Source organism: Pseudoliparis swirei, chromosome 22 (assembly GCF_029220125.1).
Source record: "Pseudoliparis swirei isolate HS2019 ecotype Mariana Trench chromosome 22, NWPU_hadal_v1, whole genome shotgun sequence".
NCBI classification, from domain to species: domain Eukaryota; kingdom Metazoa; phylum Chordata; class Actinopteri; order Perciformes; family Liparidae; genus Pseudoliparis; species Pseudoliparis swirei.
In genome coordinates, this window is record NC_079409.1 from 2,702,141 (window position 1) to 2,727,559 (window position 25,419).

The 25,419-nt window shown below is 49.8% G+C and overlaps 2 protein-coding genes across 2 annotated transcripts; both read right to left on the bottom strand.

Moving 5' to 3' along the window:
- Positions 1–1,238: 1,238 nt before the first annotated feature.
- tektl1 (tektin like 1) lies at positions 1,239–12,289 on the bottom strand. The gene is made up of 8 exons (XM_056444682.1): positions 12,038–12,289; positions 10,551–10,829; positions 9,727–9,831; positions 9,517–9,655; positions 9,274–9,440; positions 9,032–9,127; positions 8,804–8,917; positions 1,239–1,406 (listed from the first exon to the last, which is right to left on the bottom strand). Exons 1-8 carry the CDS (start codon positions 12,287–12,289, stop codon positions 1,239–1,241), a joined length of 1,320 nt encoding a protein of 439 aa, XP_056300657.1.
- A 583-nt stretch (positions 12,290–12,872) lies between these two features.
- On the bottom strand, positions 12,873–25,002 carry si:ch73-95l15.5 (uncharacterized). Its single transcript, XM_056405889.1, has 11 exons — positions 24,773–25,002; positions 22,880–23,135; positions 21,140–22,140; positions 20,386–20,532; positions 19,465–19,542; positions 18,366–18,470; positions 15,411–15,560; positions 14,723–14,878; positions 14,543–14,638; positions 14,225–14,416; positions 12,873–13,626 (listed from the first exon to the last, which is right to left on the bottom strand). Exons 2-11 carry the CDS (start codon positions 23,046–23,048, stop codon positions 13,522–13,524), a joined length of 2,199 nt encoding a protein of 732 aa, XP_056261864.1. The 5' UTR covers positions 23,049–23,135; positions 24,773–25,002; the 3' UTR covers positions 12,873–13,521.
- Positions 25,003–25,419: the final 417 nt, after the last annotated feature.

The window sequence follows — 25,419 nt, forward strand, 5'->3', positions numbered from 1 at the left end:
CATGAATAACCTTTAGAAACACATTATCTTTTGATCTGGCTACATATTCGTTTTCACTACAGGTACCCTTTAAAGATGACAGGACCAATGGGGTCTCAATATACTTTTTTTTTTTTTACTAATCTGATGTTTCACTGAAGAAACAATTTATCATCCACAATATTAAATACCTCGCTGGCACTTTATAGGTAGGAGCCTCTGAAACACAGCTCTGTGTGAAGTTTGGTCTTTAAAAAGAATGAACTTTTAATTAATCGCAATTTCAAAAAACACAAGAAGCACAATCTGTTTTTTTTTATTGTTTGGTTTGAAGAAAAGAGGTAGAGGTGTAAAAGTTTATTCTGATTGGCACATGTGGGAAGTCTCATGTTTTAAATTAATACAAACCGAAATATATGATAATTTTAAGGAATATTATGAAGAATATTAAGATGTGAAGATAAGAGGCTTCTCATTGGACGAGGCCGTGGGGCTGCTAGTAACCGTGGCGACTCCCCGCTGTGAGGGACCGGCCCTCCATAACACAACATGTCCACTTGTTCAGCTTTATTGAATCAGGTCTTGTTTCCCAATGGAAGACGTGGAGTTCGGGGGTCATGTGACCTGCAGTCACGAGGGGGAGGGGCTTTCTGGGAAAGATGTCACATTCACGCACGTTTTTCAGTTCATATTAAAATATAACACTTTAAATAAGTAAATGAATGCAGGGACAACGTTAACATATTTTAATTTGATTTGTGAGAGTTTTAAACCCTTTCAACTGGAAGTGCTTTGTTTCAATTAGGACATGAAATTTCAAAAAAAATTCTGGCTGCCATCTTAATTTTCAAAAGGTAAACATGTAAACATGCCTAAAGTATTAAAGTCGCCCCCTAGTGGTGGCAGAGATACAGACTTTTTAGTTTGTGTACGCACAGAGGCCTAAAAAAAGAGTACCAAGACTACACAAGAGTACCAAGAGTACACAAGAGTACTAAAAGTACACAAGAGTACCAAAAGTACACATGAGTACCAAAAGTACACAAGAGTACCCAAGAGTACCGAAAGTACACAAGAGTACCAAGAGTACACAAGAGTACCAAAAGTACACAAGAGTACCAAAAGTACACAAGAGTACTAAAAGTACAGAAGAGTACACAAGAGTACCAAAAGTACACAAGACTACACAAGAGTAGTTCCACAGGCGCACTGCGCTGTTTTGCCCGGTGTATTTTTGGTGTTTTTGGTGCGACGCGTTCCTAGAGGCGCGTCTGCTGTGCTCGAGCCCTCATGCGGACCACCGCGGCGTCCGCCTGCGCCGCCGCGCTCTTGCCGCGCTGGTCGTCCAGCAGCTGCAGGCGCGCGCGCTGCAGCGTGGCCAGCTCGCCCTCCGATAACGTCAGACATCTCCTCAGCACCACGCTGCCCTGAGATACACACACACACACACACATTGGCTTTACAAAATAAACTACATTATAAATAAATATATATAAATATATATTTACGTAATTATATATATATATATTTATATATAAATAATTATATATAAAAATGCATATATTTGTATTTATATATATCAATTTAATTATTGTAACGGACTGAGGGAATGTTATGTTATAAATCTTATGTTCAGGATGTAAGTGAACGTCTCACGAGCTGGTAGCTGTGAGGCGTGTCTGTGATTGGACAGCGAGTGATGTTGTTGTGTGTGTGTTGTTGTGTTACGCCGTTCGGAGCAGAGCTATGACCCGGAGCAGACGTGAAGTTGGTTTTGAGGTTTCACGGCGGTTTGTTGTCGTTTTGGCGCAGGCTACGGCCAACAGTAGCTTGTTCTATGTTCCTTGAATAAACACCCTATAAGCCATCTACGTCTCGTAGCGTTCCTGACCCAGGGTCGCTACATTTGGTGTCAGAAGTAAAACTTTCGCTATCATCAACATCGCCACGCGAGGTAGCAGCAGAGAAGCTAAGTGGCTAACGCTCGTCAACGGTGAGAAACATGACGTCGGGGAGCCGTCTCAAGATTAAACGGGAAGGAGAAAGTGACGAACGGGAATTGGACGGCGCAGCCGGAGCCTGGCAGACGACGGAGCACCGAGAGCGGGTAAAAGAAACGACCGCTAGGATGGCTGCGGAGGCTTTGGCCACTCGGGCCGCGCCGGTGAGGGAAATGGCGGCCGTAGAGGAATAACTGCGGCCGCAGGAAGGGACATGACTGAGCACACGGAGACACGGAGAGAAGCTATTGCGTCCACAATAAAGACCCCCAGATATGACGGTAAATCCAACTGGGAAGCTTTTCATGCACAATTTGAACTATTAGCCCATGCCAGTAGATGGTCCACTGAAGTAAAAGCTCTCCAGTTAGCGATGTGCCTCACGGTGACGCTTTATCAAGCCTGCTGCTGCTGAGTCCTGATGATCGGAGTGATTATGATGCACTAATTGGGGCTCTAAAGCGACGATTTGGACAATGCTCTGCCACTAGCCTGCTCCGCTCTGAACTATGCAGCAGACAGCGACGGCCAGAGGAGCCGCTGAGGGAGCTCGCGAATGACATTGAGGGGCTTGTTCACCGCACCTACGCCCACATGCCCTCGTCCATCCAGAGTGAGCTAGCGAGGGACCATTTCCTCCAGGCCCTGCTGCCAGCTGACCTGCGCATCCAGACACTACTCCTCACCCTGGGTCGCTCCAGGAGGCTTTGGAGTCAGCAACGGAGAGAGAGATGCTGTGTGCTGGCGCCATGGGGAAAGTGGTTGAAAAAGCACCAAAAGGGAGCGCTGCTTGTGAGACGGAAAGGGAGTTGGCGCAGCCTGCCTGGGTGGGGGAGCTAACCCAGCTAGTGAGGGCTGCCACTTCGAGAGATGAGAGGCAAGACAAGCCACGACCAAGAGTCTGCTGGGGGTGTGGCCAGCCTGGCCACCTGGTCCGACACTGCCCCCGTGCCACCGCGAACAAGGGAAACGAGCCGGGGACCGCATAATCGGGACGATGCGGACCCCTGGCACTCTGTCCCAGCCCCCTCTAATTAACAAAGCTACAATACCGTCCGACCAAATAAGGGCAACCAGACCACCGGAGGATTTTGATGGTCAGCTAGAGCGACTAGTGGTGCTGGGTCGAACATGGATAGGAGACTGTTGGTATGCAATGCTCACCATTGGAGGGACATGCTGCTCTGCACTGGTAGACACAGGTTCGTCAGCAACCCTGGTGAGGCCCGATGTGGTGACAAATGGAACTGATATTTTTCCCACTATCGTGAAACTGCAGTCAGTCACCGGGGAGCGAACTCCTATGGTTGGGAAAGCAATAGTGACTCTGGGCCTGGGGAAAAAGTCTATCCGCTGCCCGGTGTGGGTTGCTAACCTGGAGGACTGTATACTGGGACTGGATGTTCTCGGGGCATTGGACTGTGTCATCGACACAAAGAGAGGAACTCTCACGTTCCCTGATGGTCATGTCATCCAGATGTGGCGCCAGCCACCCCGGCCTGGCTGTGTTGCGACCCACACCGTTGCCACACTGACGGCTGAGACAACACATGATGCTGCCCCTAGCTGCATCCCTTCAAATGAGCTATCCACACTGCCCTCCACCCTGCCAGCTGCTGAGTTGCACCCACCCCCAGCCTCTGTCCGGCCAGCTACAAGTCCACACACACAGGTGACAAACGCCTCTCCACCTGACGACAGTGAAAGAGTCTTGGCAGTGAGGGAGGTCTGGCAGGCAAACTGTGGTGGTCTGACTCCGAGCGAACAAGATCTGTTGTGGCAGCTGCTTCTTGAGTTCAAGGACTGTTTTTCAATGTCGGAGGACGATGTGGGCCGCACAGATCTCATCCAGCATGACATCGAAACAGGAGATGCACGGCCGATTAGGATGAGACCTCGACGCCTCCCACTGGCCAGACAGGCTGCGGCAGACAAAGCCCTGCAAGAGATGCAGCGAGGGGGAATCATCGAGCCTTCCACCAGCCCCTGGGCCTCGGCGATCGTCATGGTCCCCAAGAAGCAGAAGGAGGCGTGGCGTTTCTGTGTGGACTACAGGCCCCTCAACAAAGTGACAAAAAAGGACTCCTACCCCCTTCCACGCATCGATGAGGCCCTCGACACGGTGGCAGGGTCAGCCTGGTACTCCTCTTTGGACCTGCGGAGCGGGTATTGGCAGGTCCCTCTCAGCCCTGAAGCTAGGGCCAAAACTGCCTTCATCACTAATGGGGGCTTGTGGCAGTTTAAAGTCCTTCCGTTTGGCCTCTGCAATGCTCCTGCCACGTTCGAGAGGCTAATGGACAGGGTACTCGCTGGTATCCCTCGGCAGGAGTGTGTTGTGTACCTGGACGACATACTGGTGCACGGTGACTCCTTCCAGGCGGCTCTCGAGGCCCTGAGGCGGGTGCTGGAGAGAGTGGCAGCAGCAGGTCTAAAGCTGCACCCACAGAAATGCTCCTTCATGCAACGGGAGGTCACATTTCTGGGGCACAAGCTTGGGGGCGGCGGTGTCGGCACCATGGATGATAAAGTGCAGACGGTGAAGGATTGGCCTACCCCCAACACTGTGCAGGACCTGAAAAGCTTCCTGGGCCTGGCCTCCTACTATAGGAAGTTTGTGAGGGGTTTTTCCTGCATAGCTGTACCACTGTTCCGCCTGCTGACCCGTCTGAAGTCAGCAACTACAGACCGGTCTCTCTTCTTCCTTTTCTCTCCAAAACTCTGGAGCGTGCTATCTTGAGCCAAATGTCCTCCTATCTCCACAGTAACAACCTTCTTGACCCTCACCAGTCTGGATTCAAGGCCGGCCACTCGACAGAGACTGCCCTCCTGGCTGTCTCTGAGCAGCTTCACACTGCTAGAGCAGCCTCTCTCTCCTCTGTCCTTATCCTTCTCGACCTTTCTGCAGCATTTGACACCGTGAACCACCAGATCCTGATCTCTTCTCTTCAGGACCTGGGGATCTCAGGCACTGCACTCGCTCTTTTCTCTTCCTACCTTAAAGACCGCACCTACCGGGTAACTTGGAGAGGATCTGTGTCTGATCCTTGTCCTCTCACTACTGGGGTTCCTCAAGGCTCCGTCCTGGGTCCCCTCCTCTTCTCTCTGTACACAAATTCTCTCGGCTCTGTCATTCGCTCGCATGGCTTCTCCTACCATAGCTATGCTGATGACACCCAACTGATCTTCTCGTTTCCACCGTCCGAAACACAGGTGGCGGCACGAATCTCTGCCTGTCTGACTGACATCTCTCAGTGGATGTCTGCTCACCACCTGAAGATCAACCCTGACAAGACCGAGCTACTATTCCTTCCAGGGAAAGGCTCCCCCACCCACGACCTGACTATCACCTTCAACAGCTCTGTGTTGGCCCCTACCCTGACTGCCAGGAACCTCGGGGTGACACTCGACAGTCAACTCTCCCTGACGGCCAACATCGCTGCGACGACGCGTTCCTGTAGGTACATGCTGCACAACATCAGGAGAACACGGCCTCTTCTTACTCAGAAGGCGGCGCAGGTTCTGATCCAGGCTCTGGTCATTTCACGCCTTGACTACTGCAACTCCCTCCTGGCTGGTCTACCTGCTAAGGCCATCCGACCCCTGCAGCTCATCCAGAATGCAGCAGCTCGACTGGTCTTCAGCCTCCCGAAATTCACCCACACCACTCCGCTCCTCCGCCTTCCACTGGTTACCGTGGCTGCTCGCATCCGCTTCAAAACACTGGTCCTGGCGTACCGTGCTCTAGACGGATCGGGCCCCGTCTACATCCGGGACGTGGTCACACCGTACACCCCGGCACGTTCGCTCCGCTCGGCAACAGCCAATCGACTTGTGACTACTGCACCTCGAGCTAATCACTCGAAATCCAGACTGTTTGCTGTCCTGGCTCCTCAGTGGTGGAACGAGCTCCCCACTGACATCAGGACAGCAGAAAGTCTCTACATCTTCCGTCGGAGACTGAAAACACACCTTTTCCGACTATATCTGGATTAAAACACAGATTAGCACTTCAGTGGCACTTAGATAGCACTTACTTATGGTACTTTTGTAGTTCGACTATGTTGAGGAAATGTTACTTCCTGTATTCTTGTTGTTCTTAGTTTGTACTCTAGGTTGAAATGCACTTATTGTAAGTCGCTTTGGATAAAAGCGTCCGCTAAATGACATGTAATGTAATGTAAAAAGGGGTGGTGTTTGATTGGACAGAGGAGTGCCATGCAGCTTTCACTTCACTGCAGAGAGCCCTTGTGGAGGCCCCAGTCCTCTCACCGCCTGACCTCACCCTGCCTTTTATCCTCGACACGGACGCCAGTAATGCAGGCGCAGGTGCTGTGCTGGCCCACGTGACTCCTGAAGGAGAGAGAGTGGTGGCGTATCACAGCAGACAGTTCAACAAGGCTGAACGCCGCTACTGTGTCACGAGACGGGAGCTGCTTGCTATGGTCTGTGCCATCCGACATTTCAGATATTACCTTGGGGGCCTCCACTTCACAGTCCGGACCGACCACTCTGCCTTACAGTGGCTCATGTCTTTTAAGGAGCCAGAAGGCCAGCTGGCACGCTGGATTGAGGAGCTACAGGCGTATGATTTCACTGTGGTCCACAGACCGGGGCACGCCACGGAAATGCTGACGCTTTCACGCCGGCCTTGCAGCGCTGATGGCTGCAACTACTGTGAGAAAAGAGAGGCGCAGGAAGAAGAGCGGCTGCAACCTGGTGTGAAATGTGCTGCCGTGGGACCGGTGGGCACACCAGCAGGCCATGGACTGACAGCTGTGGACGCAGCAGAGTGGGGGTGCAAACAGGAAGAGGATGTCGACATAAGGCCAGTGCTCGCTTGGGTGGGATCCCAACAGCGACCACCTTGGGGAGAGGTTACCATGTGTTCTCGAGCCACAAAGGGACTCTGGTCAAATTTTCAAGCCCTGCGACTGCGTGATGGTGTCCTGCAGAGGGGGTGGAAAGAGCCGGCGACTGGAGAGACACGGTGGCAAGTGGTGGTGCCCAGGGCTCTGAGAGAGACAGTGCTCCGGGCAATGCATGGAGCTCCGGGATCTGGTCACTTCAGCATTACAAAGACCCTCCGTCGCCTCCGCCAGGGGTTCTACTGGGGCCAACATAGGCGGGATGTGGAGGACTACTGCCGCCGCTGCGACAGCTGCACAGCGAAGAAAGGCCCTGCAGACAGATCTCATGCCCAGCTCCAGCAGTTTCCGGCTGGGTGTCCCATGGAGAGGGTGGGGATTGATGTTCTTGGACCGTTTCCTCACTCAGAGAGGGGCAACCGTTACATCCTCACTGCCATGGACTATTTTACTAAGTGGCCCGAAGCGTACTGCATGCCGAACCAGGAGGCGGAGACGATTGTGGATGCTCTGGTGGGGGGAATGTTCAGCAGATTTGGGGCCCCTGAAGTCATCCACACAGATCAGGGCAGAAACTTTGAGTCCCGTGTCTTCGCCGCCATGTGTGACAAACTGGGATCCCACAAGACCCGCACTACACCCCTCCATCCACAGAGCGATGGGCTGGTCGAGAGATTCAACCGCACGCTGGCACAACAGCTGGCCATCGTGGCAGCTAAACATCAACGCGACTGGGACGACCACGTGCCTCTGGTGCTGATGGCTTACAGGTCTGCGGTGCAGGACTCCACTTCCTGCTCTCCTGCCCTTCTCATGCTCGGCAGAGAAATCCGGACGCCAGGGGAGATGATGATGGGGAAACCTCCTGACGCCCCAGCGGGTCCCCCGGGGCTCGACTATGCTCGGAAACTCCAGGACCGCTTGGAGTCGGCCCACGAGTTTGCCAGGAACCAGATGCACAGTGCGGGCGTAAGGCAAAAGAGGAACTACGATGTGCACGTCAGAGGACGACATTTTGAAGTCGGAGAGCTGGTCTGGGTGTATAGCCCTCAGAGGAAGAAGGGCAGGTGCCCAAAGCTCGATAGTGAGTGGGTGGGGCCCTGCCGAGTCCTGGAGAGACTTGGAGAGGTGGTGTACAGGGTCCAACTGCCACCACGAGGAAGGAAAGTCGCTCTGCATAGAGACAGGCTGGCCCCCTACCGGGGCACATCCACCCCACCAGGACGAGAGCCTGGGGCACGGAGAACCCTGGACTCAGCCCAGACTACCCCCCAAACCCTTCCCAATGGGCCCAGCCTTTCGCCCGCCCCTTCACAGGCTCTTAGTGTCCCTGGCCCCGCCCCTCCCTTCCCATCCCCTGCCCTTGGTCCCAGCGTCCCCTCAACCCCTTTTCCTTCTCCCCAGCGCCGACGGCAGCCTCAGAGGAACCGCAGGCCCCCTGGCCACCTGAGAGACTTTGTTTGCCCCCTCGGGGGCGAGGGACTTTGTGGGGGGAGGGTAGTGTAATGGACTGAGGGAATGTTATGTTATAAATGTTATGTTCCGGATGTAAGTGAACGCCTCACGAGCTGGTAGCTGGGAGGCGTGTCTGTGATTGGACAGCGAGTGATGTTGTTGTGTGTGTGTTGTTGTGTTACGCCGTTCGGAGCAGAGCTATGACCCGGAGCAGACGTGAAGCTGGTTTGGAGGTTTTCACGGCGTTTTGCTGTGGTTTTGGCGTAGGCTACGGCCAACAGTAGCTTGTTCTATGTTCCTTGAATAAACACCCTATAAGCCATCTACGTCTCGTAGCGTTCCTGACCCAGGGTCGCTACATTATTAACAAACCTATTTCAATATATATGTATGTATAATTAATTGATTTAGGGATGCTTTGCAGCTTTTTGCGAGAGGATAAGAAGCCACTCATCTGCTACCATCGTGTGTGTGTGTGTGCGTGCGTGTGTGTGTGTGTGACACCTGTATGAGGTGAGCGGCCTCAGGTAACTGCCTCCCTGGATGCCTCTGATACACCTGCACCAGAGGCCTGGTGAGCTTCTCTCTGGCCTGCAGGTCCCCGCTGCACTCCGGACCCTGCACACACACACACACACACACACACATACACACGCACACACACACACACACACACAAACATTTACAACTTCCCCGTGTGCACACCGCCTCTGAACCCCCACACACACTCACCTGCACTCTGCCGTGGCGGTGGCGGATGCCGTTGACCTCCCTCTGCTTGCGGCACGCGGCCTGCCTGGTGGCCGCCGACACCAGCGCCAGCTGTTGCTACACCAGGACACAAGACAATATAAACTGTGTGTTATTGTCATTATTAATATTAGTATTATTAATAATATATAGCGATAACCCAAAATTGGTGTCAGAGTATTTTTGCATGTGAGAAGATGCTTCTGGGTCCTCTGTGCCTCCACCTGCAGGCCGATGGTCTCGGCGACCTTCGTCACCAGGCCGTCGTTGACGCTGCGCCGCGCCGCTTTCTGCCTGGTGGTGGCGCTGGCGAGCGTCTGCCGCAGGGTTTCCCTCAGCATCTGTGATTGGTTGACTGTCAGGGAAGACGCCTCCAAAACACGTTCACACTCTGCAACGAGACCAGAAGGTTTCATTCAAACAGGTGACGGGGACACGTGAGCCTGTAAAGAGTGTGAGGAGTGTACCGGGTGTGAAGGGCCCGGCGGGGTCTGCTCTGTGGGGGGTCTGAGTCCCTCCAGCAGAGCCGATGTGGGGCAGCAGCTCCAGGACTCGAGCCCTCTCCCCGGCGCAGTCCAGCAGCTGCCTGCCGCTGCGACTCAGGGCCTGGAAGACAAGGAGCAGGGCGGCGTTAAGACGCGAGGCTTCCTTCCTGAAGCAGCACAGGGAGGAGGCACCTGCAGCTGGGTCAGGGTGGCCCTCAGCGCCACCTCCAGGTCCAGCTCCAGCCGGTCCAGCTCTCTCCTCTCACAGGACAGCAGGTAGTCAGCCCCATCTCTCTCCTGCAACACACACACACACACACACACACACGCACACCTGTGAGCCGCCCGCTGCTGGTGCGTTCAAGGACCACAGGGAAAATGTAAATAAAGGACTTTAAAATTATAATAATAATAAATTGTGATTCTAACTAAATCTATACTAATGTTATCTATGCAGAAAATGTACTAAAAATTGGCTAAATTATCTTTTTGTTTAGAATTGAAAACTATAAATCTATTATTTTTGTTAGTGGATAAACATTTTTTTTAAAGTAAAAAGGCTATTTAGTGATTGAGACCAAGACATAAAACATTGAAGATCTGTAATGTCTAATGTGGCTATTATATATATATATATTTTTATATATATATATATATATATATAATATATTGGTAGTTGTTAACGAGTGTTAGCTGCTTTAGCTTTACTTGAGTAAAGCTCTCTCTCTATTATTTGCATTAATATATATATATATATATGTATATATATATAATAATAATATTTGTTTTCATTGAATGATATATTTGACACTGATTTAGTTTATTTGTATCTCTAAAGTGTCCAAATGAGAATAAAATATCACGAAGACCCTGAGATTCTGGCTCTAATGATGATATTAGGGGCGTAAACATGCCAGGGGCGCTCGTAGGATTCAGAGGAAGGGGGGCTAGGAGAGCCCCTGGTCCAAAGAGCAAAGCCCAGGAGGAGGAGGAGGAGGAGGAGGAGGAGGACTCACGCTTTCGGCCCGGGGCCTCCTGCTCCTCCCCTCCGAGCTCCTGCCGTTGACGCTCCGGTCGGTCCTGATGCTGCGCAGCGTCCTCTCCAGGTGGCCCCTCCCCCGCTGCAGCTTGACGGCCTCCTGGCTCACGGCGCCGGCCCGCCTGCGCAACCGGCCCTCCGCCTGCCGCACGCCGCGCATGTACTCGCGGACCGCGGCCACGCCGGCGCCCGTACACTGCTCGCGGCCGCCGGGCGGCGGGAACGCTCGGGACGTTCCCCGGGGGCCGCGAGGGAACTTCAGGAGGAAGATGGCCGACAGGGTCGAAATGTCAGTGATGGAGAACCAAAATACACGATACACCACACGCAGAACAATCAGGGTTCTCCAATGGTTCCTTACAAGGACTTGTGGTTCTAGAAGAACCATCACCTCCTGAAGAACCATTCATTTGAGACTCCTTTATGGTTCTCTGAAGAACTAAGGAAATGGTTCTTTAAAGAACTCTGGTTTGAAAGGTTCTTTGTGGAACCATAAATGGTGCCTTAAAGAAACATTTGTAAAGGTTCTTTGAGACACCTTTATAGGTTCTTTATAGAACTTCTTAAAGAAATGGTTCTTTAAAGAACCCTGGTTTGAAAGGTTCTTCTTGGAACCTGAAATGATGCCTTAAAGAACCATGTTGGGAAGGTTCTTTGAGACACCTTCATGGTTCTTTAGAGAACACTGGCAAAACACACACGCCTCTAAAATAGGATTATAAATACAATGTTTTTAAAAAATCCTTAATGACGATCCAGGAATGTCATTAAATGTAATTCAACACTAAATGTAGCCACAGAGCTCTGGGCTCCCTGAAGGCATCACACATTGGGATCATGTAGCTGTGTGGGCTCCCTGAAGGCATCACGCATTGGGATCATGTATCTGTGTGGGCTCCCTGAAGGCATCACACATTGGGATCATGTAGCTGTGTGGGCTCCCTGAAGGCATCACACATTGGGATCATGTATCCGTGTGGGCTCCCTGAAGGCATCACGCATTGGGATCATGTATCTGTGTGGGCTCCCTGAAGGCATCACGCATTGGGATCATGTATCTGTGTGGGCTCCCTGAAGGCATCACGCATTGGGATCATGTATCTGTGTGGGCTCCCTGAAGGCATCACGCATTGGGATCATGTATCCGTGTGGGCTCCCTGAAGGCATCACGCATTGGGATCATGTATCCGTGTGGGCTCCCTGAAGACATCACGCATTGGGATCATGTATCCGTGTGGGCTCCCTGAAGGCATCACGCATTGGGATCATGTATCTGTGTGGGCTCCCTGAAGGCATCACGCATTGGGATCATGTATCTGTGTGGGCTCCCTGAAGGCATCACACATTGGGATCATGTATCTGTGTGGGCTCCCTGAAGGCATCACGCATTGGGATCATGCGCGCTCCCTGAAGGCAGCACGCATTGGGGGTCACATGTCTGTGCGCGCGCCTGTGTCCTCTCACCATGGCACCTGTGGTTTGGGGCCTCTGCATCTTCTTCGCGCAGACGCAGTCGCGACTCTCTGCGCGTTCCGCCGCGGTGATCGTATCTTCTGCCGCTTCCGCCGCGCCGCTCCTGCCGCTGCAGCTCCGGGGCCGACTGGCTCCGGCCTGCCGCATCAGGCGCTCCGCCCGCCGGATGGAGCGCAGCGTCTCGTCGCGCCACGCCGCCGGGCCGATGGCGACGGAACCGAGGTGCACCGACTGGACCTGCATCGCTTGGGCCGTGTTGGTCCCTTTTCTGATTATTAGGAGTGACAACTTTGTGGAGGTCTGTTGAGGTGTGAAGCTCCATAGCAACCGTACCGGAAGTAACCAAAAAGCTATTCGGTGATTGGATAGACGGGAGCGCGTCATCAACACCGGCTCCCACACAGACCGGGTCAGGTGGTTCAGCACAAGCAGAAACAACCAGAAATAAGTCCGTTTATGTCTGATAACTTTTTTTTAAAGGAGTTAAACTACAACTCCCAAGGTGCATTTCGGCACACAAAAACATCCAATCAGAGTGTAAAATAGTCTTTCAGGGTGAAAGAAGAGTTCATCACTTTAAACTTTATTTGTAAATTAAGAACTTTACTAATGTTTGTTTCATTGAGATAAAGGTTACCCGTTATGAATTCACTACTTGGCTGCTTGCAGAGGCTCATGGGTAGTGTAGTCTTTCGATCATAACATGAGAAAATAGATAAAACATATATATTATAAATTATATACAACAATATGTAGATTATTTATAATATATATAATTGTATACACTGTAATTGTAACTTATATGATCACGAAAACAATTGTTAGATTGATCGTTTGAAGAAATCAGAGTGTTTAATTCTCTTGAGCTAAAAGAAAAAAACAAAGTCCCACACTAACAAAACAAAACTACACATAAAATGTAAACATTTAAGATAAGAGCCGTTTAAAATAAAAAGTGGTTAAAACATATTATTTTGGTCCTAAACGACCCCTCTCGTGCTGCGATGGCACTGTAAAACAAACATACAGTTCTGTACCCAGGAGGCGAAAAGACAATCTGTAAATAAGCAATTTGGTCCCCGCGCCGGTCCTAAAAGGACAAAACTAATGCTCCTCAGGATCCACGCACAACCAGAAATGTTTGCATCAGCAACCCCACTGCATGAAATTAAATCTAATCCTTAGATCCATTACATTCAAAAACTCACTAGTCATTTTTAAGTCAAGTATTAATTATCCAGTTAGAAGAAGCCAGACTCGACGTCTCCCGACCCAGAAAGCAATCACGTTGTCGGACTCTAGAGTCTGAATTTACCGATTCACTCCAGAGAATCAAGTTGGAATTGTGGAAAAATGGCCAAAAGCGAGCCAGATAAATATAAATAGACTTAATGTTCCCCACGTTGAATATGCAGAAAGTGCAAAAGTAATCCCCCCTCCTCCTCCATGCAGTTGGTTTGCTCCAGCCGGCCTCTTCACAGTGTGTGCTTGATGGCGCTCGGAGGTTCTCGTTGGTTCTGCAGGTTCTGCTGCAGCTCTCGGAGCTGATGGTCTCGCTCCTCAGCGTCCAGCAGGATTTGCTACGTTGGAAGAAAAATCTTTAAAAATGTTTTACATGCATATTATATATATATATATATATATATATATATGCATGATCAATTATTTTTTATCATGCATGTTTTACATTTCTTTTTAGATGTATGTTTAAAACATTTTTTACATGCATGTTTATATTATTTTTTTATGCATGTTTAAAAAAAGGTTTTATATGCATGATAAAAAATATTTTTTATATGCATGTTTTACATTTCTTTTTAGACGTATGTTTAAAAAATGTTTTATCTGCACATTTATAAAAAATGTTTTAAATGCATGTTTAAATATTGTATTATATGCATGATAAAAAATAATTTGTATATGCATGTTCTAGATTTCTTTTTAGACGCGTGTTTAAAAAAAAAGTGTATATGCATGTTTAAAAAATCTTTTTACATGCATCTTTAAAAAAATGATAATATGCATATTTAAAAAAAAATGTAAAGGCACGTTTGCATTTAAACAAATTATATTCATATTTAAAAAAAGAATGTATATGCATGTTTTTAAAAAAAAAGTTTCATATGCATGTTTAAAGAAATGTTTCATATGCATGTCCGACGCCCCCCTGCTCTTCACCTCGATGAGCTGATCTCTCTTCTGTAGGCCGTCCCTCATCTTCCTCTCCTGCCGCTCGCCGTCCTCCCGGTGGTTCTGCCGGGCTCGGTCCGCCTCCTTCTTCTCCTTCTCCTTCGCCCTCAGCTCCCGCCGGGTGTCCCGGAGCTGCTCCTTCAGGGAGGAGACCGTCTGGCTGTGACCGGCCTGCTGCGCCTGGTAGTGGGAAAGGGAATGGTTAGAAAGGCTGCGATGACATCATAGCTAAGTCTAAATCACACATGAAAGTGTTCTTTTTCTTTTTTTGCAGTTTTCTCAAATCCCAACCTACTAATATCTCACCTGCACCATGGCCTGGTACTCCTGCAGGGCTGTGGTGAGTTTGGTGACCTCACTGCACAAGGTGGCGCCATTCCCCTCCGTGTCTACTGCCAAGCCCTGACCAATCAGAGAGGGCGAGCGCCATGTGGTGAGTCACAGTTTCCCTCAACAATAAACAGGAACTACACCCTCGACCATTACCTGCACGTCTTTGTGACAGTTCGCCAGGTCCTGGATTAGAGCATCCTTCTCCTGCAAGACTGTGGCGAGGGCGCAGTCCCTCTGCTTCCACACCTCCCTCTCCTTCTCCACCTCCTTCAGCAGTCGCTCCCTCTCTTCCAGAGCCACTCGCAGGTCCTGGACACCACACACACACACACAGTTATAATTAAACATGTCCTGGTGCATGTGGAGCACAGGTGTCCAACACAAGGCCCGCGGGCCGCATGAGGCCCGCCACATTATTTTATGTGGCCTGCGATGGCATGAAAGACGTATGATCACCTTTTCTTCCAAAAAAGTAAGAAAAAAAAATCCTGTGCTTTTATTTTGAAGGTCATTTAAAATGAATGTAATAACGTGCATTTAATCTGTGATACAGAAATGTGGGTTGTACTAAATATAATTTTAATTAAATGGATTTATTTAACAATTTGCATATATATTTTTACATGTACATAAATGCGCGTACAATATTTTTTAACTTTAACAATAATGCATTTATATTGCTACATAAATGCACAGACAGTTGTTTAACAATATGTTGGGGAGTAGATAACGTCACGGTGTTTGAGGGCAGCCATGATGCCGACACCCCTGATGAAGAGGGAGCCGGGTCCCGGTCTAGTGACGGTGTGTTTTAGACCGCGGGGGTCTACCGTGTCCGTACGTGGAGGACGTCCTGGTTGCACTGCAGCACGGTGTTGAGCGTGTCCAGGTCTCCCTCTCGGTCCCTGCCGGCCTTCCTCAGAGCCTCCACCTCCTCCTCCATGCTCTTCTCCTTCTCCATCACCTCGGACCTCAGCGTCTGCAGAGCGGCCTGCAGGCGACACAACACGTCGTCATGCCACACGTCCAATTAAGATTCAAATGCAACTCCTGTAGAGCTGAAACTATTAGTCTGATGGACAGAAAGAGTTGTCGCCAGATATTGTGTTAGTTTCATCTTCAACCAAAATGACAAAAAAGTAGTTGTTTTTTTTACTTTTGAAGTTGTAACGGTCATTTTAAACGATTTTCTGACATTTGATAGACCAAACGATAAACCATGAATTTTTAAAAAACAAAGAAAATAATAATTGGCTGCAGCTCCTCCTTTAGTGCCGCTTGGGGCAGATCCAAGAACAACTTCTGGTTCCACCAGCCCACTGTGTCCAGCACCGGTAAAACCCACTAAGGAATACGGCTCTTTACTAAAAAAGGAGGTGAAGCATTTTTCCAGTGACAAACACTATTTTTATTTATTATTATTTTTTTATTATTATTATTAAATATTTTGTATTCATTTATTTTAATTGTTTGTAATGTATTTTTTTATGTATTTAATTTATTTTGTTATTTACTTTCTTTATTATAAAAATAATAATTATTATTATATATACACAGAGTGCGTGGAGTTAAATCCAGACACGGGACAGAGTCCATGACCAGGGTGGAGGAGGACAGAGTCCATGACCCGGGTGGAGGAGGACAGAGTCCATGACCAGGATGGAGGACAGAGTCCATGACCAGGATGGAGGACAGAGTCCATGACCCGGGTGGAGGAGGACAGAGTCCATGACCAGGATGGAGGAGGACAGAGTCCATGACCAGGATGGAGGAGGACAGAGTCCATGACCAGGGTGGAGGAGGACAGAGTCCATGACCAGGGTGGAGGAGGACAGAGTCCATGACCAGGGTGGAGGAGGACAGAGTCCATGACCAGGGTGGAGGACAGAGTCCATGACCAGGATGGAGGAGGACAGAGTCCATGACCCGGGTGGAGGAGGACAGAGTCCATGACCCGGGTGGAGGAGGACAGAGTCCATGACCCGGGTGGAGGAGGACAGAGTCCATGACCCGGGTGGAGGAGGACAGAGTCCATGACCAGGATGGAGGAGGACAGAGTCCATGACCAGGGTGGAGGAGGACAGAGTCCATGACCAGGGTGGAGGACAGAGTCCATGACCAGGATGGAGGAGGACAGAGTCCATGACCCGGGTGGAGGAGGACAGAGTCCATGACCCGGGTGGAGGAGGACAGAGTCCATGACCAGGATGGAGGAGGACAGAGTCCATGACCCGGGTGGAGGAGGACAGAGTCCATGACCCGGGTGGAGGAGGACAGAGTCCATGACCCGGGTGGAGGAGGACAGAGTCCATGACCAGGATGGAGGAGGACAGAGTCCATGACCCAGGTGGAGGAGGACAGAGTCCATGACCCGGGTGGAGGAGGACAGAGTCCATGACCCGGGTGGAGGAGGACAGAGTCCATGACCAGGGTGGAGGAGGACAGAGTCCATGACCCAGGTGGAGGAGGACAGAGTCCATGACCCGGGTGGAGGAGGACAGAGTCCATGACCAGGATGGAGGAGGACAGAGTCCATGACCCGGGTGGAGGAGGACAGAGTCCATGACCCGGGTGGAGGAGGACAGAGTCCATGACCCGGGTGGAGGAGGACAGAGTCCATGACCAGGGTGGAGGAGGACAGAGTCCATGACCAGGGTGGAGGAGGACAGAGTCCATGACCCGGGTGGAGGAGGACAGAGTCCATGACCAGGGTGGAGGAGGACAGAGTCCATGACCCGGGTGGAGGACAGAGTCCATGACCCAGGTGGAGGAGGACAGAGTCCATGACCCAGGTGGAGGAGGACAGAGTCCATGACCCGGGTGGAGGAGGACAGAGTCCATGACCCGGGTGGAGGAGGACAGAGTCCATGACCCGGGTGGAGGAGGACAGAGTCCATGACCCGGGTGGAGGACAGAGTCCATGACCAGGGTGGAGGAGGACAGAGTCCATGACCCGGGTGGAGGACAGAGTCCATGACCCAGGTGGAGGAGGACAGAGTCCATGACCAGGGTGGAGGAGGACAGAGTCCATGACCCGGGTGGAGGACAGAGTCCATGACCCGGGTGGAGGAGGACAGAGTCCATGACCCAGGTGGAGGACAGAGTCCATGACCCGGGTGGAGGAGGACAGAGTCCATGACCCGGGTGGAGGACAGAGTCCATGACCCGGGTGGAGGACAGAGTCCATGACCCGGGTGGAGGACAGAGTCCATGACCCGGGTGGAGGACAGAGTCCATGACCCGGGTGGAGGAGGACAGAGTCCATGACCAGGGTGGAGGAGGACAGAGTCCATGACCAGGATGGAGGAGGACAGAGTCCATGACCCGGGTGGAGGACAGAGTCCATGACCAGGGTGGAGGAGGACAGAGTCCATGACCAGGATGGAGGACAGAGTCCATGACCAGGGTGGAGGAGGACAGAGTCCATGACCAGGATGGAGGACAGAGTCCATGACCAGGGTGGAGGACAGAGTCCATGACCAGGATGGAGGACAGAGTCCATGACCCGGGTGGAGGAGGACAGAGTCCATGACCCGGGTGGAGGAGGTCAGAGTCCATGACCCGGGTGGAGGAGGACAGAGTCCATGACCAGGGTGGAGGAGGACAGAGTCCATGACCAGGGTGGAGGAGGACAGAGTCCATGACCCGGGTGGAGGAGGACAGAGTCCATGACCAGGGTGGAGGAGGACAGAGTCCATGACCAGGGTGGAGGAGGACAGAGTCCATGACCCGGGTGGAGGAGGACAGAGTCCATGACCCGGGTGGAGGAGGACAGAGTCCATGACCCGGCTCTCACCTGGTTGTCAGACTGCGTCTCCGTCAGCGTCTCCGTCAGCTTGTCCATTAGCTCCGCCCCAGTCGCCTCCTCCGCGCTCAGCTTCCTGATCAGACCCATGCAGGCCTAGAAGAGAGGAAACGTCAGAGTGACCGACTCATCCAACGGCATCGGAGAACACACACAGAACACACACCAAACACTCACACATTTTAAACTGCAGTTCTGTATGTGCATGTTTAAAAAAAATTGTATATGCATTTTTTTAAAAGAAGTTGTATATGCATTAAAAAAACTAAATGTACATGCATGTTTTAAAAAAAAGATTGATATGCATTTTTTTTTATCCATGGTTAAAAAAAAATTATACGCATTAAAAATAAATCGATTCGTTTAAAAAAAATTTGTACATAAAAAAAATAATATTCTATGCATGTTTAAAAAAAAGTTGCATGCATGTTTTTAAAAAACTTTTACATGCATGTTTAAAAAATTGATTTTATATGCTTGTTTAGAAGATTTATTTTTTTAAAGGAATATTGTTTGACATTTAAAAGGATGTACCCACATTTGTTTTTAAATAAAAATGACTGACAAGAAGCTTGATGGCTCTAGTGTCTGAACAGTGTGACGCTCCAGGCAGCAGCTGATTGGTGGAAACCTCTGGCTGTGTGCAAAGCCAACAGACAAGCCACATTGTGTTTTTGTTGTGTTTGAACAGAGCCCCCCCCCCCCCCCCCCCACGTTTACAGTCTTTATGCTCAACTCCACACGCCTCACATCCGACACACAAAACACGGGCGTGGTGTTATTGATCTCCTCAGCCAACGTCACTATGAAAACAAGACAAGTATTTATTTACATATTCAAAAATAAAAGAAGCCGCGAGTGTAAAAGTCGATTAAAGACGATCAACGAGTGACCCGACTGCTCAGCCACGAGTTCATTCACCCTCAACCCCCACGGAGCCGAGGACAGCGGAGCAGCCGCCAAGCTGTTCAACGCGTGTTGTTCTCTTCAGGGTCACAGGCACAAAGCGGCGTTACTGTCACTTTAAGGGCGTGCACAGTGACGCTGCAGACAAACCAACATTCCTGAGCTCCCCCCCCCCCCCACCCACCTGGATCACGCGCTCCCGGCTGTGCAGCGAGTGTCCGAGGCTCCGCAGCAGCGAGCGGCCGCCCTCCTCCTGGAGCAGCTGGGGGGGAGGAGGCAAACAAAGATGTCAGACTGCGGTCGGGACCTGCAGCTCTCCGTCGGGATCAGAAAGATCTAAAAACGGCAACTTTCACCCGACTACAAAACTTTATGAACATTTAATTAGCGATCTTTAATTTGATGACAAGAGTCATCGGGTCGTGGTTCTGAATCACAGCAGAGACGACACGTAAAAAGATGTGCAACGTTTAAAACCTGCAGTCACACACACACATTATTCACATGAATGCGTCTCAATATTTAGGAGGAGGCGGAGCAGCAGGGACCATGTGGGCTCCACACAGCTCGTTAATGATGTCCTCCACACGGCGACTGAGCTCCGGGCAAACTCCACCGGTCGGGGAGGATTCCAGAGTGTGTGTGTGTGTGTGTGTGTGTGTGTGCGTCACTCCCTTCAATGGACACACTGCCGTGGTGCGGCCGCCCTGCGTTCAGAGCGCTGTGTTTGAGCCGTGTCAACATCCCAGAGGTTTATGGAGCCGTCGGTCATGTGATGTGGCATCGAAGAATAAAATAACAGTTTTAGATCTCATGACAGCTGGATACACATGACTGTGTGTGTGGTGACATCACAACTTCACTGTCGTCTCTATTTATAGGAATTCAATTTGTATACATTTATATTACATATATTTAGAAACTATTCATGTTTACATTTATTATTATGATTTATTTGCTCTCTAGCGGGTGACACATCTACACATCTTTTATTTCTATCTAATATATATATAAATGAATGAATTACTTATATATATAAATTAATTACATATATATATAAATAATAATATATCAATTATATATATATATATTTCTTGTCACTTACGGGGAGCCAGTCGTCAGATCCATTGATTTCAGGGCCTTGGCTCCTCCCATGTTTAAGCTCCGCCTCCAGGGTCCTGATGTGGGCCACGGCTTGGTCCAGCTGGCCTTGCAGGTGCCTGACGGCGTGGTGGACCCTGCCAGTCGAGCCCTGAAATGACACGTCGTGGTATTATTTACAGGGGTCACGCACATGGTGACCAATCGGTGTCCGGGACTTTAAACCAAATTTACACGACCAAACATTTTGTGAAACACGAAAAAGTGAGAACATTTAGTATTTAAACTAACATGGAGGATTCAAAGCATACAGTAAATAACCTTAAATGACTCAAATGAATGAGAGACAATCGTTTAGATTAAAAGAATAAACATTTACGTCTTTTTAGTTAAGGTGCGTTCACTTGCAGCGCGGCAAAGTTGAGCTTCGAGTATGAAAGAAAGCGTATGGCGGCTTATATTTAGAGCGTCGTTCTTTTAAAAGCATTTAAAACTCAGCGTGAATGAACACATGAATATAATAAATTTCCATAATTTTTCAAAAACTTTTGGGATTACATTTTTTTCCCAGGACTTTTCCAGGTACATTTTAAAATTCAAGGACTTTTCCAGGTTCTCCATGCCGTAGGAGCCCTGGAGGCGACGTGTGCCGCCTGATCTTTGTGGTCCTGAACCCGGCTGCCCCCGGATTGCCGGAGTCAATATTCACATCAGCGTTAAGAGACTTTAATAATCCAGACAGGAAGTGGAACTCTCACCTGGCGATGAAGAGGCACAAACTCGTCCCTCAGCCACTCCTCCTCCTCTTCCTCTTCCTCCTCCTCTTCTGGCCCCTCCTCTCCGTTCTCCTCACTCCCGAGGCGCAGCGCCCTGCTCACCGAGGGCGACGCCCCCCCGCCGCCGCTCGAGCACTTCCTCTCCAGGACGGGGATCCTGCTGCCCGGCGGCGAGCTCACCGGCTTCCCTTCGATGCCCTTCAGCAAAAAAATTGCCGACCGGACGCCCGGCGGCGAGTCGAAAAGGTCGTCGTCGTCGTCCAGAGAGTCCAGGGACCGGACGGACGCGGTGCGGGACGACGTCTGCAGGGACAGAGTGGACCCGCCGCCGCCCGCCAGCGAGGACGTGCTGCCGGAGCTCAGGGACGCCGCCCGCCGCCAGTCCAGCGGCATGCTCTGGGATTTGTCCCGCGACAACGGCGTCGGGGAGAAGAGCGCCGAGGGCAGCCGGCGCGGCACGCCGCACACCGACTCGTAGTCAGAGTCGGAGACGCGCAGCGAGTCGCAGCCGGCGCAGCCTTCGCCCCGCCGGCAGCGCCTCCCCGTCCGCACGAAGTACGAGCACGCGTCCCACTTCGAGGACCAGCACTCGTACTCCGACAGCGCCATGTTGTCCCGGAGCATCTCGCGGTAGCCCTCCTTCTCCGCCTCGCCGCCGCCGCCGTCGTCCCGGGGCCCCGCCCCCGGGTGCCTGTGGTCGTAGCTCTGGCGGACCCACTGCCGGATCTTGTCGCGCTCGCCCGTCAGCTTCTGGAGCCGCTCGGACGAGAGCGCCCGGACGCGGGCGAGCACCGAGTCGAACTTGAACACGCGCTCCAGGACGCACACGCATTTGCCGCACAGGAACTCGCCGTGGCCGCCGCCGCGGGTCACGGGCCGGCCCAGGATGTGGGTCAGCACCGAGAGCACGTCTAGCGCCTTGGCCGGGGAGCCCTGGCTGAACTGGGAGAGAGACACAGAGGAGCCGAGGGACGACGAGCTGCCTGCGGGCGGGACGGGAAGGTCAGTCACAGCGGGTCAAAGGTCAAATCGGACCCTAAGGAATATAACGACCCTGAGGTCACGAGAGGGGCAACCCAAAATGTCCTCTAATAGTTATGATTATTTAATAGTTTTATTTGTGTTCTTTGTAGTGTGTCCTGTCTGTTAGGGAGGTACACTCAAAAAATCTATAAATATATATTATTTTTTTTAACTAAGAAATAAGTTATAATTGTTCATATTTGTTTCAATAACAATAAATAACCATTAAGAAATACAAATCTAAGAAAACATGTCAATAATAAGACTATTAGTCAGTAGTCTACAGATTCAAAGTGTTTTCTTTGATTTTATGAACAAAAAACAAACAGACAATTACTCAATTGTATTCTTATTTCTTTGTGGTTATTTATTGTTATTTAAACAAATATTAACATATTTATTTTGAATTATTTATAATAAATTATATGTATCGATTGTTGTGTGTGTACCTACCTAACACAGACAGGACACACACAAAGCACAGAAATAAAACAATATTAGATCATCAATAGATCATATCCTGTCAGCCTAAATAAGTATATTTATTATTTATAAACAAAGGTTCAATGTTATTTCACAAGTTTTAAAAGGTGCCCCAATTTATTTTGAATGCTCCTGGATTTCAGTCAGTGGGGAACAACTGACCCCTAAACATCTGTGCATGTCTCCCCTGAACACTCGTCTCTACTGTCCTCTCACCCCAGGGGCTGCCCTGCGAGGACAGGCTGCTTCCTCCTCTCAGGGACCCCGTGGGGGTCTGGCCCTGGTCCGTCTTCTTAAGTTGTCCCCCAAACAGCCAGCGCCGCTGGTTCCCCTGGAGGGTTCCGCCGCACATGCGGCACACGTCGTGTTTCCCTCTGGCGGACATGTTTAACGAGGCCGACGCTCGTTAAGACCTCGTTAAGATCTCGTTAAGATCTCGTTAAGACCTCGTGAGATAGATGTCGGGAATTATCTGTTCAGTGAAAAGAAGAAAAACATCGATGCATTTAGTTCACAGCCCGAAAGGTCATGGGGACTTATTGGAATCATTAGTGACAGGTTCATTCACACAACCAATGAACAGGTTCATCCACGTGACCAATGAACAGGCTCATCCACATGACCAATGAACAGGGTTCATCCACATGACCAATGAACAGGTTCATCCACACGACCAATGAACAGGTTCATTCACACGACCAATGAACAGGTTCATCCACATGACCAATGAACAGGTTCATACACATGACCAATGAACAGGTTCATCCACATGACCAATGAACAGGCTCATCCACATGACCAATGAACAGGTTCATCCACACGACCAATGAACAGGTTCATCCACACGACCAATGAACAGGTTCATCCTCATGACCAATGAACAGGTTCATCACATGACCAATGAACAGGTTCATCCACATGACCAATGAACAGGTTCATCCTCATGACCAATGAACAGGTTCATCCACATGACCAATGAACAGGTTCATCCTCATGACCAATGAACAGGTTCATCCTCATGACCAATGAACAGGTTCATCACATGACCAATTAACAGGTTCATCCACATGGTGACCAATGAATAGATCAAGCGACTTAAAATCGATTATAAAAATCGTGATTGTTCAACCTAAGGAGGTGAGATTTAAATAACATCTAATACACAACCAGGTAGCTAAAAAACATTTAAATAGTAGATATTATACCAGAAAATTAGATATCTTAACATAAGGTTTAGCATTTTGTACAATTTCGTTATTCTATAAACCGAATGATTGACCCAGAAAATAAATGTATTGATCGATAAGACATCAAAAGAAACTGTATACGGTCTGTATTCTTCGAATTTAGTCAGAAGAAAAAAGTGAGTGTCAGCAGATTTACCTGCTGGTGTGTGAAGACCACTGTGACGTCACACATTAATTAAAAGGAAGAGGAGCTAGAGAAAGTAATTTTCCTAATTTGAGAAGAACAGCTGTTCCTTAAAAAAGTTGAACAGGCTGATTTATTCCAGCTAAAACCCGGTGAGACAGTTTGAACCTGATCGACCCAGTTTGACACGTTCAGGGTCCCCTCGTGCTTTTGAGTCTTTTAAACACACACACGGTGTTGACAGTGGAGCTCCCCACAGGGCGGGACACGTCGACCTCGAGCCACGCAGACAGGGACTCCAGCCAGCCTGCACGTGGATGAATGAAGCTCTAACATCCAGACCGTCCGTGAACCTTACACCACCGAGACCCTTCACCCGGTTAAACCTCAATAACACCCCGGATTTAACTTCACATGCAACAGAAACCACGAATTAAACGATACACGTCATAAATTGACCTGAAACTGCTTTAAAAAACAGGTTTTCTTCTTCTGCGAGAGCTGCCAACAACACGTTTACAAAGAAAAATGGGGAAACTCTTCATCCTCCTCTTCCTCCTGCAGTGGAACACAGTTGAACTCACTCAGAGCGTCTGGAGCTATTTTAAGCCAGAGTCAGTGAAAGTGGAGCAGCAGCAACAGACGGGAACAACTCACCGCCACCGGGTTAAAGCAGGCCGAACAACTAAATAATTAAACTTTCACATTGAAGTTTTTTGTGTTTTTTTGAAGTCTTACCTTCGAGTCCAGTTGTTAAAGTCCGACGCGCGAGCCCGAGCTCTTCTTCTTCATCGTGGTCTCGTGAGAAGTGAAGCTCCAAAACAAAATAAAGAAGTATAATCTGAGCTAAAGTTTCTTACTTAAAAAGAAAATCAGTCCACCGAGCCGGAGCCGCGTTGCGCCACACCGGAGGAGCACCGGGAGCGAGCAGGGCGGGGTCACCTTGCCTGCGTCACCGCTCATACCTGTGCGGAGCGGCGCGCGCACGCGGTAAAGGGAGGCGGGGTTGACACGATGGGGGGTGAGGGGGGGGGGGGTCCTATATCACCAACCAATCAAACTTGGGGGAGGAGGGTGGTATCAAATCTGTCTGCGAGTGTGTTCACAAAAAAGGGCGGGGCTTGTAGCGTATTGACCAATCACAGACACAGAGAGCAGTACATGAATGAGGACGTTTAATCACGTGACACGGGGTTAAATTAACAAACAATACACCTGGCAAAAAAACCACTATAATTACGTGTGTGTACGCCAATACATTATGTATTATTAATTATAATAATAGATTAATTGACACACATGACATGACAGAGCCATAATTCTGACTGTATTCAATGATTTAAGAAGTGTTATCTCATATTTATATGAAAACCTCATCATAGTTT